Raw genomic sequence first — 14,763 nt, 5'->3', positions numbered from 1 at the left:
TCAACGTGTACACGGTGTGAAATATGTACACGGTTGCGGTGTACAGTACAATCTGAGCATGTTTCATTTTCTCCGCCCGACACGTGTATGACCTGGACACATGTCCTCATTACACTGTCGGACGCGTACAGTACGCCGGCAGTCTTAAAGACAAAGGGGGGGGGGGGGGTCGAGATATAGTGCTACCCTGTGATAGTGGGCCGAAAACGGCACTATATCGAGTCAGGCACGATAAGATAATGTGATTTAAGGCTTTTGCAGACACTTCCTTGCATCACTGCTCAGAAAGACCGCTCGCAGGACGTCATCATTCGGACTTTGCGTCTTCACCAAACACTCAGTTCTAATCAAGTATTTCTGTTATTAGTAGCTGCCGAGCCGTCGCATTGACTTTCTCCTCCCTTTTCCCAGCCATAAATGCCAGCCTACACTTTTGCAGATGTCCAATTGCATCATCGACCCTGCCTTTTTCCGCCATACTCTCTATTCGAGTTAGCAACTGCATGATATCTTTCCGCGGCGGCAGCGGCTCTCGGGCAGTACTTGTACGTCCATCCAACTGCCTCTCTGGAGACCCTTCGTTTTTGGCTCAAAATTCGTGCCACCCGCTGAAGGGTAGCACTATATCGTAGCTGGCACTAACAAAGATGGCACTATATCCCGACCCGCCCTGTACTGCTCGTACGGTATAGTACAGCTAATAAGTACGGAAGTCCTTTTCTGCTTTCTACCTTCCCGATGTTGTCTCGTTACTTGAAACGACGCCACCGTGAAGAAGCCATCGACGCCACACTTCGTCGCCTTTGTCGGCAATCTCCCCGCGGCCCCCACCCGTGTCGCGTGTAGAGAGAGGCGGCGGAGCGCCGTTTTGCTTATCAAAGGCGATGTTTTCGTGAATATGGCTCGGCCGCAAGAAGGACGGAGGCTGATCTCCTAGCCTTCGTACGCAACAACTGATCCGTCCCAGTTCCAGCGGTCAACGACACCCACGAAGACACCGGTGCCATTTCGTGTATCTCTTTGCGACAGATACCCAGCTGTATGGCCATAATTCCAGTCTACACGCTGCGGTAGGCGGCTAGATTGACGCGCTTGGTCGGGCACCGCCGTCCAATACTCCATGTTTGACGGCATGCAGGACTCGGCCACCTATGACAGCAAGAAGCGCTGAACGAGGCCTTGGTGCGCGTCCATCGAAGGAGGTGGAAGGGTGGTCCAGGTAGTCCGGGCCCTCCAGAGACCTTTGTTAAGGGTACATGCCGATATCTGCCATACGATCATGCCGGCGTCTTATGCCAAGGCCAGTTCAACATGGACCACATTATAGTAGACGCTCTTGCGGAAAATGTCGCCAGTATCGTTAACTGGTGCATGGCGTAGTGTTATCCGTGAGTTCTGGGATTCTATCAATGCCATTTACTGTGATGGCAGAATTAGCGGTTCGACTGGATCCGTTACTTGCCAAATCTGCTAAAGCTGTACTACGACGAGTCCGCATTGTGGTACCGGTTGCAACCAATGGTGTTCAATCTTTGATAATTGCCTGAGTAGGTCAGACATACCCAAAGTATGCGAACTGACCAAGCCATGTGACGATACGATATACCGACGACTTGCAACGTTTCACGAGTCTACACCGTCCGCAACTTCCATTGGTACCTCATTGCTCGGAATTTCCGCATCGGGCAGAAAGCTTACAAGTCTAGCTCGAGACAGTCGAAACAGAACGTTGTCTATCCAGTCGGCGCAATCGGGCCGTTCTGCCCTGTATGTTGATGGCATGTTTGGCGGCGTAACGCTTCTGCATACGGCCTCAAACTGTGGAATGTCTTGCTCTCTGATGTGTCCTAGCTTGTTCATGTGCATGAAAGAAGAGGAATTCTCTGGGGTTTTTGATCTTACCACGACATGTTTGTATGACATTCTTTGCCGGCCCTTCGGATCTGGTCCTTGCACGTCGAAAATGTTCCCTTTCAGGATGCGCCCGTTTCGCGCCAATGCAATAAATAGCGCTACATGAGCATCTACCTCTCGTCTAGGAGATCGGTAGTAGAGTTGATAAACTTCTAATGAGTCTGTGTTGATCTTCTCATCAACTTGCTGAGCCTTTGGAGTCGGAGAAGAAGTGGAATTCTTGCTCCTTTTTCCGGATTTACTCATGTCTTGTCTTTGTCAGACGAGTCTCGAAAGTACTCATGCTCTTTTCGTGACTGTAACGGTTCTGACCAAGCTGCTTCTAGCGATGCGTCGGTGCGCTTCCGATTAAGGCCTGAGACCCACCATGTGGACAGGGGGGGACATGACAATCCTCCTTCGCACATGTCTTTGCATCTGTAGAGCATGTCAGGTAACTAGCTGTTTGTATGACGTTTTCTGTTTGACGTTTTCAGGATAAGGCAGCCCCGACCACCCGATTTCGACTGCCGACAGCTCCGCTTTGGCGTCACTCTGTTTCCGACTCTTCAGCCGCACATACGTTCCGCTGATCTTCGCAGCACAGCGCGACAGCCCACAACGTCTGCCCTTCACGCATGAACTGCTTCCACTCAGATTTCTCACGTCAGAGCAAGAAGTCGTAGTCGTAACCAGTAGAATCTTGTCAATGCTACTTCCGCCGCGCCATAAAAAGTGCAAAATCAGCGATGTGATGCCAGGCGGCACTGGAGAGCTGGCGTTACAGCGATGCGCCCTTCCAGTGGCTCAGACATGATGCCTAATATATACAGCTACTGTCCAACCAATCTGCAATCGTGCTGTCTGCTTGAATACAGATACGGTGCTGTATGCCATGGCAGTGCGAAGCGTTAAATATGCGTTCCGTATCTATACGCTTCTATTCCGATCCCGAACTTCCGCAGTTGTTTACATTGAGGATGAAAATGAGCCATATCTCGTGATAGAAACCATTCGCGGGACGCCGCCGAAATGCGCCTGGCTGTCTTGTAAGTTGCATCCCCGATTCAGGCATCCGGCAATGTATTACACTCACGATTAGCGAACTGATCTCAGTGGTCCTTTCTCGGCTCAGCACAACGGCGCTTTGGAGTATGTCTTTTTCTGAGACCCCTGTCACAGGGCCATTTGTCAAGCATGGACACTTGGATCATGCACTTCCCAAACTCTCAATAAGTATCGAAATGATGTTTTGTACGGTTCTTTTTCCATATTAAACTTCTCTGCCAATGCTGCGCTCAGTGTCTAGACGACAAGTGACTTCATATGAGGTCACCTTCAACTTATTTTTTCTCGACTTGTGCTTGCTCAACGAAAAAGGAAAAAGATACTCTCGCCACCGCAGTCGACATCTGCGTTGCAGAAGGGCGGATTTTGGTGAGATCTACACGTCTTTTCCAGCCATTTTTAGAATGCCTAAAAAAGAAGCCTTTTTGACCAACCTCAAAATGTTAAGTGTTGATATCTTCGAAACCAAAGCGCCTGTTTAAAATGTCAACTGACTACTGAAACTTCATTAGATTCTTAGTCTTTCTGTGCATTCACAACCGCAATCCCAACATTTTGCAAGATGTTATTGCCGAGGGCATGTACGTTAAAGAAATGGCGTCCAAACTGACTTTGTAAGGTTTCGATTTAATGTATATATTTTTGCGAAAAAGCTGGGAGGCAAAATTGCCGGTCGTCAAGTGTCTATCCGACCAAGCGTTATCATAATATAAAATCTGCGAATTTTATTCTTTCAACTTTGATGGCGACTGTTTCAATTTTTCTTTGGTTGAATTTAAGGTTTACGCAGCAAGAATTTCACAAATGATTGTGACAAATAGAGGTATGATAAGTAACATTGGCATTTCTGAATTTCACAAATTGAAGATATACCGAGAAGTGTTTACGCCAAGCATCAAGCACCATCACATGAGTATCATCACGTAGCCCAATTTTGCAGCCCAACCCACAGCTCATCAAACCGCCATGCCCCTCGGACGACAAAAGGACCACAACCCCCAGGCCGTTTGCTCGCGCATTGCCGGGTGGATTTCCCTGCTACCCTCGATCTTCAAGAAAAAGAACTCAGACCCAAGCTCCGCCCTGTCATCAAACTTCATGTTGGCCGGTTTACTGCTCACACTACACAGCAGCTGCAATGATCGCGAGAATCAAGTTTGTTGTTCACGCGAGATCAGCTTGACCTCCTTTGTTGATCATCGATTTGACAAATTCTCTGACGATGTGTTGCTGGCCCTGTTCCGGTTAAGCGAACCAATATCATTCGAATTGTGCAATACGTTGCGTGGCCAGCAGAACAATTTCGGACACGCCGGAACCGCTACGGAACAAGCCCATTGTTAGTAACTTGCGTCATTCTGCGCCTTTATGCTTCGCTGAACAGATGGAGAGACCTGGAAAGACGTTTTGCTCTGCACACACCGCATCTGTCAGAAATATTTTGGGAGGGGCTTCCTAAATTCGTGTCCGTGCGTGTTGATCTAGTTATGGGCAATCTACACAAGCCCTTTTGGCAAACTCATTTCGAGGAGTATGCAGAAGCTGTGGGTATTAAAAGTCAGGCGCTTGAGAATGTTGTTGCATTCATCGATGGAACGAACTTGGCTGTAGCTCAAACAAGTGGCCTGGATATCGATTAGCGTGTTGCTTATAGCGGGCATAAACGGAAACACGCTATCAAATTTCAGGCCTCAACTACCCCGTGCGGTCTCGCTATGCATCTGTCTGGTCCTTTAGAGGGCCGGCGTCACGATTGGACTATGTATATGCAAAGCGGGCTAGACTCTACACTACAAGAAGCCTTTTTCCATCTTAACTGGCAGTTTGTGGCCTATAAGGACTCTGGTTACAGCTCAAGAGTATTTTTGTTCGTGCCCTTTTCGGGATCTAATCTCACACCAGGACAAAGAGCCTTTTACACGACCATGTCGAAGTCTCGCGTGACGGTTGAGTGATATTTTAGAGAAATTAAGAGGTACTGGACGTTTATGGACTTCAAGCGTATGATGAAATTGAAGGAAAGCGCGGTGGGGATGTTGTATATCGCAGCTGTTCTTCTCACCAACGCCCGTAACTGCCTTCACCCAAATGCTATTTCGTAATATTTTCATTGCGCGCCTCCTGCCCTTGAGGAGTACATGATCCACCAAGATGATGCCTGAGCCACAGAGTGCAGCGCCAGAGGCCTTCTCCCCCCTTTGGGGGACACCGCCCCCATGGAATGGGGGACCAATACGTGTCCGTGACGTCGGCGTTCTGGCGTTTGGGCATCGACCGCATGTAAGACAACCGGATCGACGTTGGCGTCGCCATGCCGTACGCTTTTCGCTTCGCCACGGCCGAAAAATGGTCATCGTGGAGCCTCGATTGATTTGGAAGATTTTCGCTCGCGGGAGAGAGGCTCGCTCACTGCCTCCATGGAGGCAGATGCGCGAAGGGGTGTGAGGGGCGTGCTGTATGACGTGGAGGGGAGGCGGCTGTCGTTCCTGAACAATGGGGTGTGTAGGGGCGATGTGGACGTGCACGGCTGGGGTGAAGGCAGGGTGTTCTTGGGGCCGTTCGTGTACTGGCCGTACCACGAGGGTGAGTCCGTGACACTGGTAAAGGTTGGGGCTGCGGTGAGCGTGGCGGCTGTGCTCGTGGAGGCAACGGCGTGAGGAGGGCTATGAGGTTGGCATGCGATGGGCTCGTGATCAACCAGACGTGGGAGCAGCGGTTGTGGTACGTAATGCGGGTCGACGAGGTCAAGCGCGGGAGTAGGTGGTATGTAGGACGTTTTGATACTGGAGAAACGTTTACTCGCTGAATACTCTGGTTACTCGTTCGTTTTCTTTGTTTGCTGCTGCGAGAGAAGCGTCGTTACCAAAGAAAGTACGGATTGCATTTGCTTCCCTGTTTGCTCCATCATGCCGCTCATGGAGTCGCGATAAGCTGCGAGCTCGGTTGCGCGCTGCGCGCGCTCTTCAGCCCTTTCCTTGCAGCCCTTCTCGCGCTGGTCCAATTCATGTCTAGCTTTCTCGCGCGCGAAGTCAAACTTCTTTTGCTCCATGTTGAACCTGGCCGCTTCTGATTCGCGAAGTGCAAGCCCTATGGATTGCATGCCATCACCCACAGCCAAGCGTCGTTTTTTCGAAGGGCTCTCCTCGTCCGAACTCATCTTCTGTTCACGTCTTTTTTACAACGCAGTGCATTGAGCACTAAATCTTGTCCTGCAGCGATCTTCTGGCGCTCCTGATCTGCACGTTCCTTCATATCTCCATCCTTTCGGGCCCCAAGGTCCCTCTTTGCTTCTGTAATGTGCCCCAATAGCTCATCGACCTCCCCTATCTCACCTCCAACACCAGAACGAACACTGTCTTGCCCATCGCGCTTGGCGTACTGGTCGAGCAGCTTCTTGAATCTGTCTTGAATGTATTTTCCCGTGACTTTGTGCGCGAAAATTGAGTTTGCGTTGGCTTTCAGAGCCGCGGTCTCGAAGCGGGAGAGCGTCTCTCCATGCGGGGCTACATGTGCCTTGGAGGCGAAGACTTCTTGCGCGATAATTAGATCTTCTGTGCCCGTAAATTTGGACTTGCGACCCGGCTTGGACTCTCGACGACGAATGTCTGTAGGGGTGGAAACAGGCGTCCCTTATGGTGACTTCTCGGGGGTGCCTGGAACGTCTTCAGGGGAAACAACGGTAACCATGGCGCGAGGGGAGCAGAGCCTGATGTGTTTTTGGCGTGTGCTGGTTTTGATGTGCTTGCAATTGGTTTCCCGCCAGCTGTGTTTGTGAAACGACTTCACAAACGCACTATATTTCACGATTGTTCGCCAGGCTTCATTTGTGAATTTCACAATTGGCTTTCACACGTGGACAGGTATTGAGAGAGAAACGAAATTCATTCACCAAATTTTGATTGCGTAAATACTCTATTAGAGTATTTACGCAATCAAAATAAATAACTGATTTAAATTTTTTCTAAAGTTAGGACCGAATAGACAGCCCTCAGGGCGATGTTTCTATGCTGCCGGTATAAATTAAGCTTTAAATGCCTACAGTAAGCCGACATGTTCCTTTGAACACCTTTATATGCATCAACGAGTTAGTTTTCGAGAGAATCAACAACCAGATGCTTTACCTGTAGTGATGGCCTTCTGGTTTAAAAAAGCAAAAGTGGAATCATGGGTTATTTGTCTAGAAAAAATAAAATACCTTTTGTCCTCATATGAGGAAATTATTTGACCAGTGTAATTCTTAACTTCTGCTTCCTCGACAGGAAAGAAAGGGATACCCTCGCTACTGTACTTGACTTCTGAGTTGGGGACAGGAAGGACTTTATTGGAATTGCATATTCTTTGTGGATGTTTTTAGATATGTCTGGAAAAGAAGCTTTCTTAAATCACCTTAAAAAGCACGTAAAATAACATCGAAACCAAAAACACCATTTCAAATTGGGAACTGAACGACGGACCGCAACTCTCTTCATCAGACGCTGACGTGTGCTCGTGCACCGGACCGCAAGGACAGATTAGCATTCCGAGGGCGCGGCCACACGCCGGCGCCGCGCCTCCCGATGGAAGACAAGGGTACCCAGTTCCGACGACCAGGCTGGACTGGATGGCCGCAGGTCAACGGACGGCCGACGCCGAAGAACCCTGTCAAGAAGAATGGGCTCTTATGCTTTCATTGCAACGAAAAGGGGCACGCCGCACCCAAGTGCATACTTCCCCTTCGGGAAATGCACAAGGTTATGGGGAACTACGAGGCGTTGTCTCCGATGGAGAGATTGGGGATTCCATCAACCAATTATTTGAAGGTCAAAAATTGGTTCGATTCTCAGACGGCGAGCACACCGAGTGCCTCCTCCAACGGGTCGAACCGACCGTCAAGAGGGCCAGCCGCGGGGCCCTAGTCGGAGGATAAGAAGAACCCGCAGCAGCAGGGAAACTAGAGAGGGGAATCTGGCACGAGTCGCGAGGGGCACTGAGTAGATGTACTGTTCCCGGGGCTCAGCCCCGTTCCCCGTCTCCGACGGCAAAATCAGGCCTCGATGAGGAGGTTGTTGGATTGGTGGATAAGCCGAAGGGGCCCACTCAAGTCAAGAAAATCTTGATTCGAGTCAGGGATCGGCCGCTGAAGGAAAATCGAAGACCGTGGGACAGGGTTAAGCGAAGGGTGTTTCCAGAGAAGATCTTGGTTCTTGCGCGAAAAGACTACAAAGTTTACGCGGATATCAGACCAACGGTCGGATTGATGAGCCGGGTGTTTGCTGTATTAGACACCGGCGCGGGACCAAACCTTGTGCGAAAATCGGAACTCCCGGCCGGAATGGAATCTCTAGTGTCCTTCGGACCGACCCAGGACATCGGCGATGCGAACAACAGGCCATTCCGAACTCTCGGCACAATCAAAATGCCTGTGAGGGTTGGAAAATTCGTGGCCGCAACTGAGTTTATTGTATGCAAAAAACTCGCAGTCCCGCTAATTCTAGGCGCGGACTACTGCGACAGGTTGGTTGAAGCGGTATACCCACGGAGGAAGACAGTGGAGTTGGCGGATTTCTCGGAAGTTCCGATTGTGAGGCGGTTCTCGTCGAGGAAAGGGCAGAAGGATCTCGTCCCGGGAGAGGACGAGAATGATGAAAAGGGGGAACGAATTAGTCCCGAGGTCAAGGTGGCGAAGGCCGCGTCTATTGCACCCGGGACGCAACGCGTCGTTGAAGGCACCTCGAAGAGGGCAGACTTGGTCGTGGTTCAGCCGTATTCGCCTATATATGAAAGGCATGGATTGATATGTACGAATGGAATTGTTCAGGTTGAGCCTGACAGGCCATTTCGTTTACTCATTGCTGCTTTTAGGAAGTACCCTGTTAGGGTTTAAAAAGGGCCAAGTCGTGGCATAATTACTACAGCACCCAAGAGCGGTGCTCGAGAGCAAAACGACCATTGGTGAAGTTCTAGGAATTGAAGAAAGGCAGGAGGAAAATTTTCCTAATTCTACCCCACTGCCTACGGGCGAGACAAGAGGTGAACCGTCGGATCAAGAACGTGAGGGACAGCTCGGAGAACGGTCGGTAGGGCTCTCCGCGTCGGCGTCTACGAAGCCGCGACGCAGGATTGAGCCGCCACCGCCGGACGTGGAGGAACTCGACCTGAGCCACGTGCCGGACCGGCTGCGCGACAAGTTCCGTCACATGTTGAAGAAGTATTCCCGCATGTGAGATGGGACCCTTAGAGAAATTAATAAGACGGTCCACCGGATCGAAGTGGTCCCGGAGACCAGGCCCATCGCACAAGCTCCGTAGCGGGCAGGACCAAAAGCCCGAGAGATAGAAGATGCAGAAGTACAGAAGATTGTGGGATAACTCCTCTCCGCCCTGGGTTGGGTGAGAGGCGGAGGCTCTAGCGAGGGAGCACGCGGCGCGGACGCGACGCGCTAATTGAACCAATCGGACGAGCTCGCGAAAAGGGAGTGGCTCACTGGCCGGTTACGCGCAGTCGCCCCGTGGTGCGTGAGCGGGAGCGACCGGTAACGGGTTAGAAGCCAGCGCGCGCGATAGACAACCGAAACGGACATATGTAGGCGCGAAAGGGACGGGGGCGAGCTTGCCCCAGTTTACTGGTGGGGACGGGTGTCAGGTCTTAACCCCTCAGAGGGACGCCTCGGACACCTGTCCCGGTGTACAGTACCTGCCGCCTAGTGCGTACCAGGTACTGTACGCAATTAAAAAACTAGCGCCTCAATTCCTAATTACCGCGCGGACGCTGCAGCTACACGTGTGTACTGCTGTACACACGCGCTGCTTACAGACTACCGCACGGATGCCGCGTGTGCTAGCGTACACGCGTAATACTAGCAGACTACCGCTTGGCCGACACGTACACTACTGTACACGTACGCCAGATTACGACCGCTCGGCACGCGCGCGCTCGCTACACGTGGGCACAACTGCCCACGTGTATACCGTACACGGCCGTCCGATGACCTCCGCGCGCTCGCGCCGGTCATTACACTACAAAGATGTTAAAACCAGGAGTGATAGAACCAGCGCAGTCAGAATGGGCGTCGCCCGTGCTGCTGGTTCCGAAACCGGATGGTGTCGCATAAACACCCCCACACGGAGGAGGAGTGCTCGCGTCGTTTGGCGGAAGAGCCCGGATCGACGGTACCGAGGGTCTTGGACCAACCAACGCCCCCAGCACGGGCTGGTAGCGGGTGGTAGAGCGGTGTCGGCGGGGACGCGCTCGTAAACGAGCGAATCGATGCCTCGAGGCCCTGGAGCAGCTCTGGGTGACGTACCAGCGCTGAAGGGCGGAGGCGGATCTCGGCTCGCTCGCGTGTCGCGCAACCCGACCCGTGCCGGTCCCTAATGTAGCATAAACACCCCCCTGACGTAGAGGGGTGTATGCTTTAGCTCGACGTAGACCCTTCGGAGGGGGAGAAGACAAGGAGAACACAGCTATCGAGACAGGGAAGCGGGCCCTGGTAGCGTGGTAGCGCGGGACGGTCGGGGACGAGCGTACGAGCGGGCCGATCTACGCCTCGACGCCCCGGAGCAGCGCTGGGTAACGTACCAGCGCTGACGGGCGAAGGCGGATGTAGGCTCGCTCGCGTACGCGTGTGTCCCCTACCCGCTTTGTCCCGTTTAACGCGCGCGAAGACCGATCGCGCGTGTTAGGTAAGCTGGAAGACGGACCTTGACGGTCGGTGGGTGACAAGTCCGTGCTTGTCCTCCTCCACCGCCGCCGGTCCGCTCCATATTTAATATATAAAACAATCTATAACACTACAGTACCGAAGTACTGTAATGGACTACTGTAGTACAGATCGGACCGTACTGTAAGACTGTCAGCCATCGTGGCTGACAGTACACGTGTGTGCGCGCGCTTCCGTCCCGCGCGGTACAAGTGTGCACGTGTGCACGCGTGCGCCCAGTACCCGAGGGGTACACGTGGCCACGCGCGGTAATACTGTAGAGCATCGGGCTCTACAGTATTAGATCCCGTTGTTGATCTAATCTAACTAAAAAGCCCCAGGGGGGGTTATACTACACGGCCCCCCCCCCTTAAGCGGGGACGTCCGCGTCCACGTCGGTGTGAGGGGAAGACTTTCCTTGTCCCGAGCCCTCTCGCGCTCTTGTTCTTGATTCTAGATTGCCTTTTCAGAGCCCCTTCCTGTTCGTAGGAGCTGTGGTCTCTTCCACACTGTCCGATCTCCCCGGGCCATCTCCCTTCCCGACGTGCCTCCCGCCATGTCTTCACATCCCAGCAAATCCCCTTCCCGAAGCAACTCGTCCCCAGTTGCCATATGCCCACCGTCCGCCGCAAAAGGGGGGGCGGCCTGCGCCGTCACTTGCGGCCCGTGCGACAAGCAGCTCGACGTGCTCGAGCTCTGCTCTGATCAGAGAAGCCGCGCCACGACGCAAAATGTAGCGGTTTCTACGGCGATGGACCTGCTGTCGTGGACGGTTCACGCCAGCGATGCGGGCGTCAGCGATTTCTGAGAGCGGATGTGGTAGACAAACTCGGCGCCCCGAGTGGCCTGCTCCCAGCGTAGCAGGGGAGACCGCTCGGAAAAGCCATTCGGTGGTCCCTATGCCCTGCAGTCCGTGTCCGGTGAGGCCACAAGACCACGGCCTCTCGTGGGCGATCGGAGGATGCGTGACTTCGACGCCATTCCCTTATAAACAGACTCAACGAACTTGTGTGTGGTGCGAGAAATAACCCAGATTAATCGTGGTCACCAGGAGGGCTTCAAAGAGCAGTTAGACATTCTTTCTGTAGTTTCCCTCCTTGGCGCCCCCCGATTATCACCCTCCCGTGTGTGCCTTGCTGTTGCATCTTCAGTTGTCGTTTTCACGTGCGCCGAAGTGTCGTCAAAGCTTTGTTCCGGGATTCGCTCTCCCTCGACGGAAGTACAGTGCGAAATAGGGCCCGGCATGACCGACACGCTCGCAGTCAGTGGTTGCTCGCCATGTCGGTCGCTCACTACTGTATCGTTGGAAACGAGAGAGCTTTTGCAGGCCCAGAATGGCCCTGGCCAAGTAAACGAAGTCAACTTACGCAACGTATCTAACTGACGTCGCAGCATTTTTTATGCCCCTCGCATCCGCCTTGAGTCCGTAGGATGGTTTGAAGGTATCTCAAGACCGCACGACACAACACTGTTCTCCTACGGTCGGAAAAGTCATCTGGGCACGTTCTCCCATGCGCATCCGCTTTCACGTTCAGAGTCATTCTTGCGGAAACCGCATTTCCGTCAGCGTGCGGTGAACTCGGCTGCAAGGGCGATGAACCGAGCGGCGGGCCCGCATGTGCATCCGGCTCGTTTCGTGGATCCCTTTCACTCGGGTCTTCTTCTCAGTTGCAAAGAAAAAGCCGCTGGGGGGTCCAGGTCATCCCTCTGACGAATGAGCGGCTTTGGCGGGTTCGCATGAGGTGTCAACAACACCCGCTCTCAGCTTTCCATCGACCTCTGCTGGCTCGGAATTGTCATTCTATACGCTTGAGGAAATCCCATCCTCGGGCGACGTACTCGTAAGCTACCAAGCGGACGCTGAAGCTGCTCTTTTCGGTAATGTTTTCGTACCACCATTTTTGTGTTCTTCTCGGATTTCCCCGCTCGCTTGGCTTTTTGGTTCTCTCCACGCTCGGGTACCTACGCTGCCTTTGTCCGTTTCGTGTCTCTGCGCTTTTTTTAAAACTTCTCTCGACAATCTCAGATCGGATGTGGGGAATTCGTCTGGAGCTCCCACGTCGCATGATCCCCTCATTCGAACCACTTTGTTCCACTTTGTGTACGTCCAACTCCACCTACTCTTCTGTTCCACTCGCCTTAATTCGCTTGTGCGCCCCTGACACTGTGTCCGGATCCTTTGCTTCCGCCGAAGCGGACGCACAAGAGGGCTATTGTCGCTTGCATCGCTGCGGTCCATTCCAGAGTCCTTCAAATCCACCTTGCGTTTCTGTGCCCCGGCTCCGACGACCAGCCCGCCCCACGACGCCGTGTCGTACGAAACGTCCCGGTGCACTCCTCGTTCTTGTATATGAGGTTTGGGGGGTAATCGGTGCCGCCAAATGCGAGGAAGTCGAGCTCGCCGACCATGAAGATGTCCCGATCGCCGTCGTTGTCGTAATCGCACACGACGTTACCCCAATCGAACACATTCGCGCCCGTCTCCTCCGTTGGGGCGTCCTTGAACGTTTTATCGCCTTTCCACAGCCACCATCGCGATGAGTCCTATCGGATGAGGCGCATGATGGGGCTCGGGCCACTCTCCTCTCTTTCGACGCGAGCTGGGACCCTGCCAACTTTCATCGTCAAGTCGAAGTCGGGGAGCACGTTCGATCGTGCCCCTTTCCCTTTCCCCTTTTATGTCGCGAGGATTTGCCACCTTCGGGGGCTCAACCAGGATCCTGGCGAGAGGGTGCGTTCGGGCTGGCTGCTCGTTCACGTGCTCCGTCATACGGTAACGACAATTGACCGCATCGCTTCGTAGAGCAACGTCTTGCGCAACGGCGGACGGACCTTCTCTCACCTCTGCGGCGTCCGGTGCGCGGAGTCCTACCTTCGTACTGGCGTTCATACGGGCACGCCGTTGCTGGCGACAAATTGGGACGTCTTGTTTCGTCTGTGCTCGGGCGATACCTCATTCCGTTCCGCCCTAGGCGCCGGCGTGGGGCAGGTTTGTCTTGGTCCCTATGAACGCTTCCGCGAAGAAGGAAATGGGCCGTCAGGGAGTGTTGGCGGGGTCGGCGCGTGCGGTTGTGCCGGTTATCGGTTCACCCCGTCCCGATTCGTGTACGGACGAGACGGGACGCCGTCCAGCGTCCTCGGCAATGGCGCTCCCTAAGGCTTCGTGGTTGGCCTTCCGGCGCTTTTGTTCGTTGTCACTCCTGGAAGGCTCCTTCCGAGAGAGAGGGGCGAGGTACAGAGCGTGCAGGTACGGCGTCGCAACTGTCGGGGGCCTCTTCGAGAGAAGCGGGCGTGACGAGCTCCCCTCGCCAGTCGTCTCACGAAGGGGCGTCGCGTGCCCTTCGTCTGGGGCAAGAGCACAGGGCCTTTCGGGAAGACCCCCGTCGAGGTCCCGCACAGCGGCGTCTCGTCCGTCGAGTATGTGAACTCCGTTGTTTTCGAGGTGCGGACCTAGAAGCGGGTACCCGGCTCGACGTGGTCGGCCACAGAGCCGTCTTTATCCGTGGTCGCACTCTACGTCGCCACTACGACGCGTCGTGCGGAGTGCGCGCGGTGGCGCAATCACGCCCTTGCGACGGACGATCACATCGATTGCGCAACCTACTGTGCCCCTCCAATTCGGAAGCGAGGGCTCGAAAGCGCGTGATTGACTCGCGCTCGTCCCTTCCTCAGCCGTGGCCATCCCGGGCGTCGTCGCTGGCAGGAGGGTGGCTCGGGGCACTCGCTCAACCGGTGCGCGGCGGTCCGCGTGAGGAGGGGACCAGGAGGGAAGGCCGATCTGTCGGCTTGTGGCGCGTCGGGCTTTCGAGTCACCCGCTCGATGCGGGCGTACGGTTCAACCTCACGCCCGCCTCCCTTTCCGGTCAGGGGCGGACGTGTGTAGCTCCTGCTGGTACCCGTTGTACCCTCGCGCAGCGCGGTCCGCCTTTTCTTTGCTGATCGTATGGACTGCAGTACCTGGGCACACTGCGCACGTGCTGCTGTAATTTCTTCCCCTTAATTTTTTGGTTATTTTCGGGGTATGGTGGCGGGAGTGATTTGGTGATGACGCAATCGGTGTTGGTGCATGGCGCGCACTTCCGGCGTCGCTCACGTGTAACGTTCTCCTCCCGCGTAATTTTCCT

The 14,763-nt window shown here is 53.8% G+C and overlaps 2 protein-coding genes across 2 annotated transcripts; both read right to left on the bottom strand.

The window, feature by feature from the left end:
* Positions 1–1,481: 1,481 nt before the first annotated feature.
* Positions 1,482–1,589, bottom strand: CHC_T00001875001 (hypothetical protein). The gene has a single exon (XM_005712806.1). The coding sequence runs from the start codon at positions 1,587–1,589 to the stop codon at positions 1,482–1,484; it is 108 nt and encodes a 35-aa protein (XP_005712863.1).
* A 34-nt stretch (positions 1,590–1,623) lies between these two features.
* On the bottom strand, positions 1,624–2,160 carry CHC_T00001874001 (hypothetical protein). Its single transcript, XM_005712805.1, has one exon. It carries the CDS (start codon positions 2,158–2,160, stop codon positions 1,624–1,626), a length of 537 nt encoding a protein of 178 aa, XP_005712862.1.
* Positions 2,161–14,763: the final 12,603 nt, after the last annotated feature.

This window comes from Chondrus crispus, genomic scaffold (genome assembly GCF_000350225.1).
Source record: "Chondrus crispus Stackhouse genomic scaffold, scaffold_117, whole genome shotgun sequence".
Lineage (NCBI taxonomy): Eukaryota > Rhodophyta > Florideophyceae > Gigartinales > Gigartinaceae > Chondrus > Chondrus crispus.
Note: the sequence above shows the minus strand (reverse complement) of the source record. Positions and strands in the feature narration are given on the sequence as shown.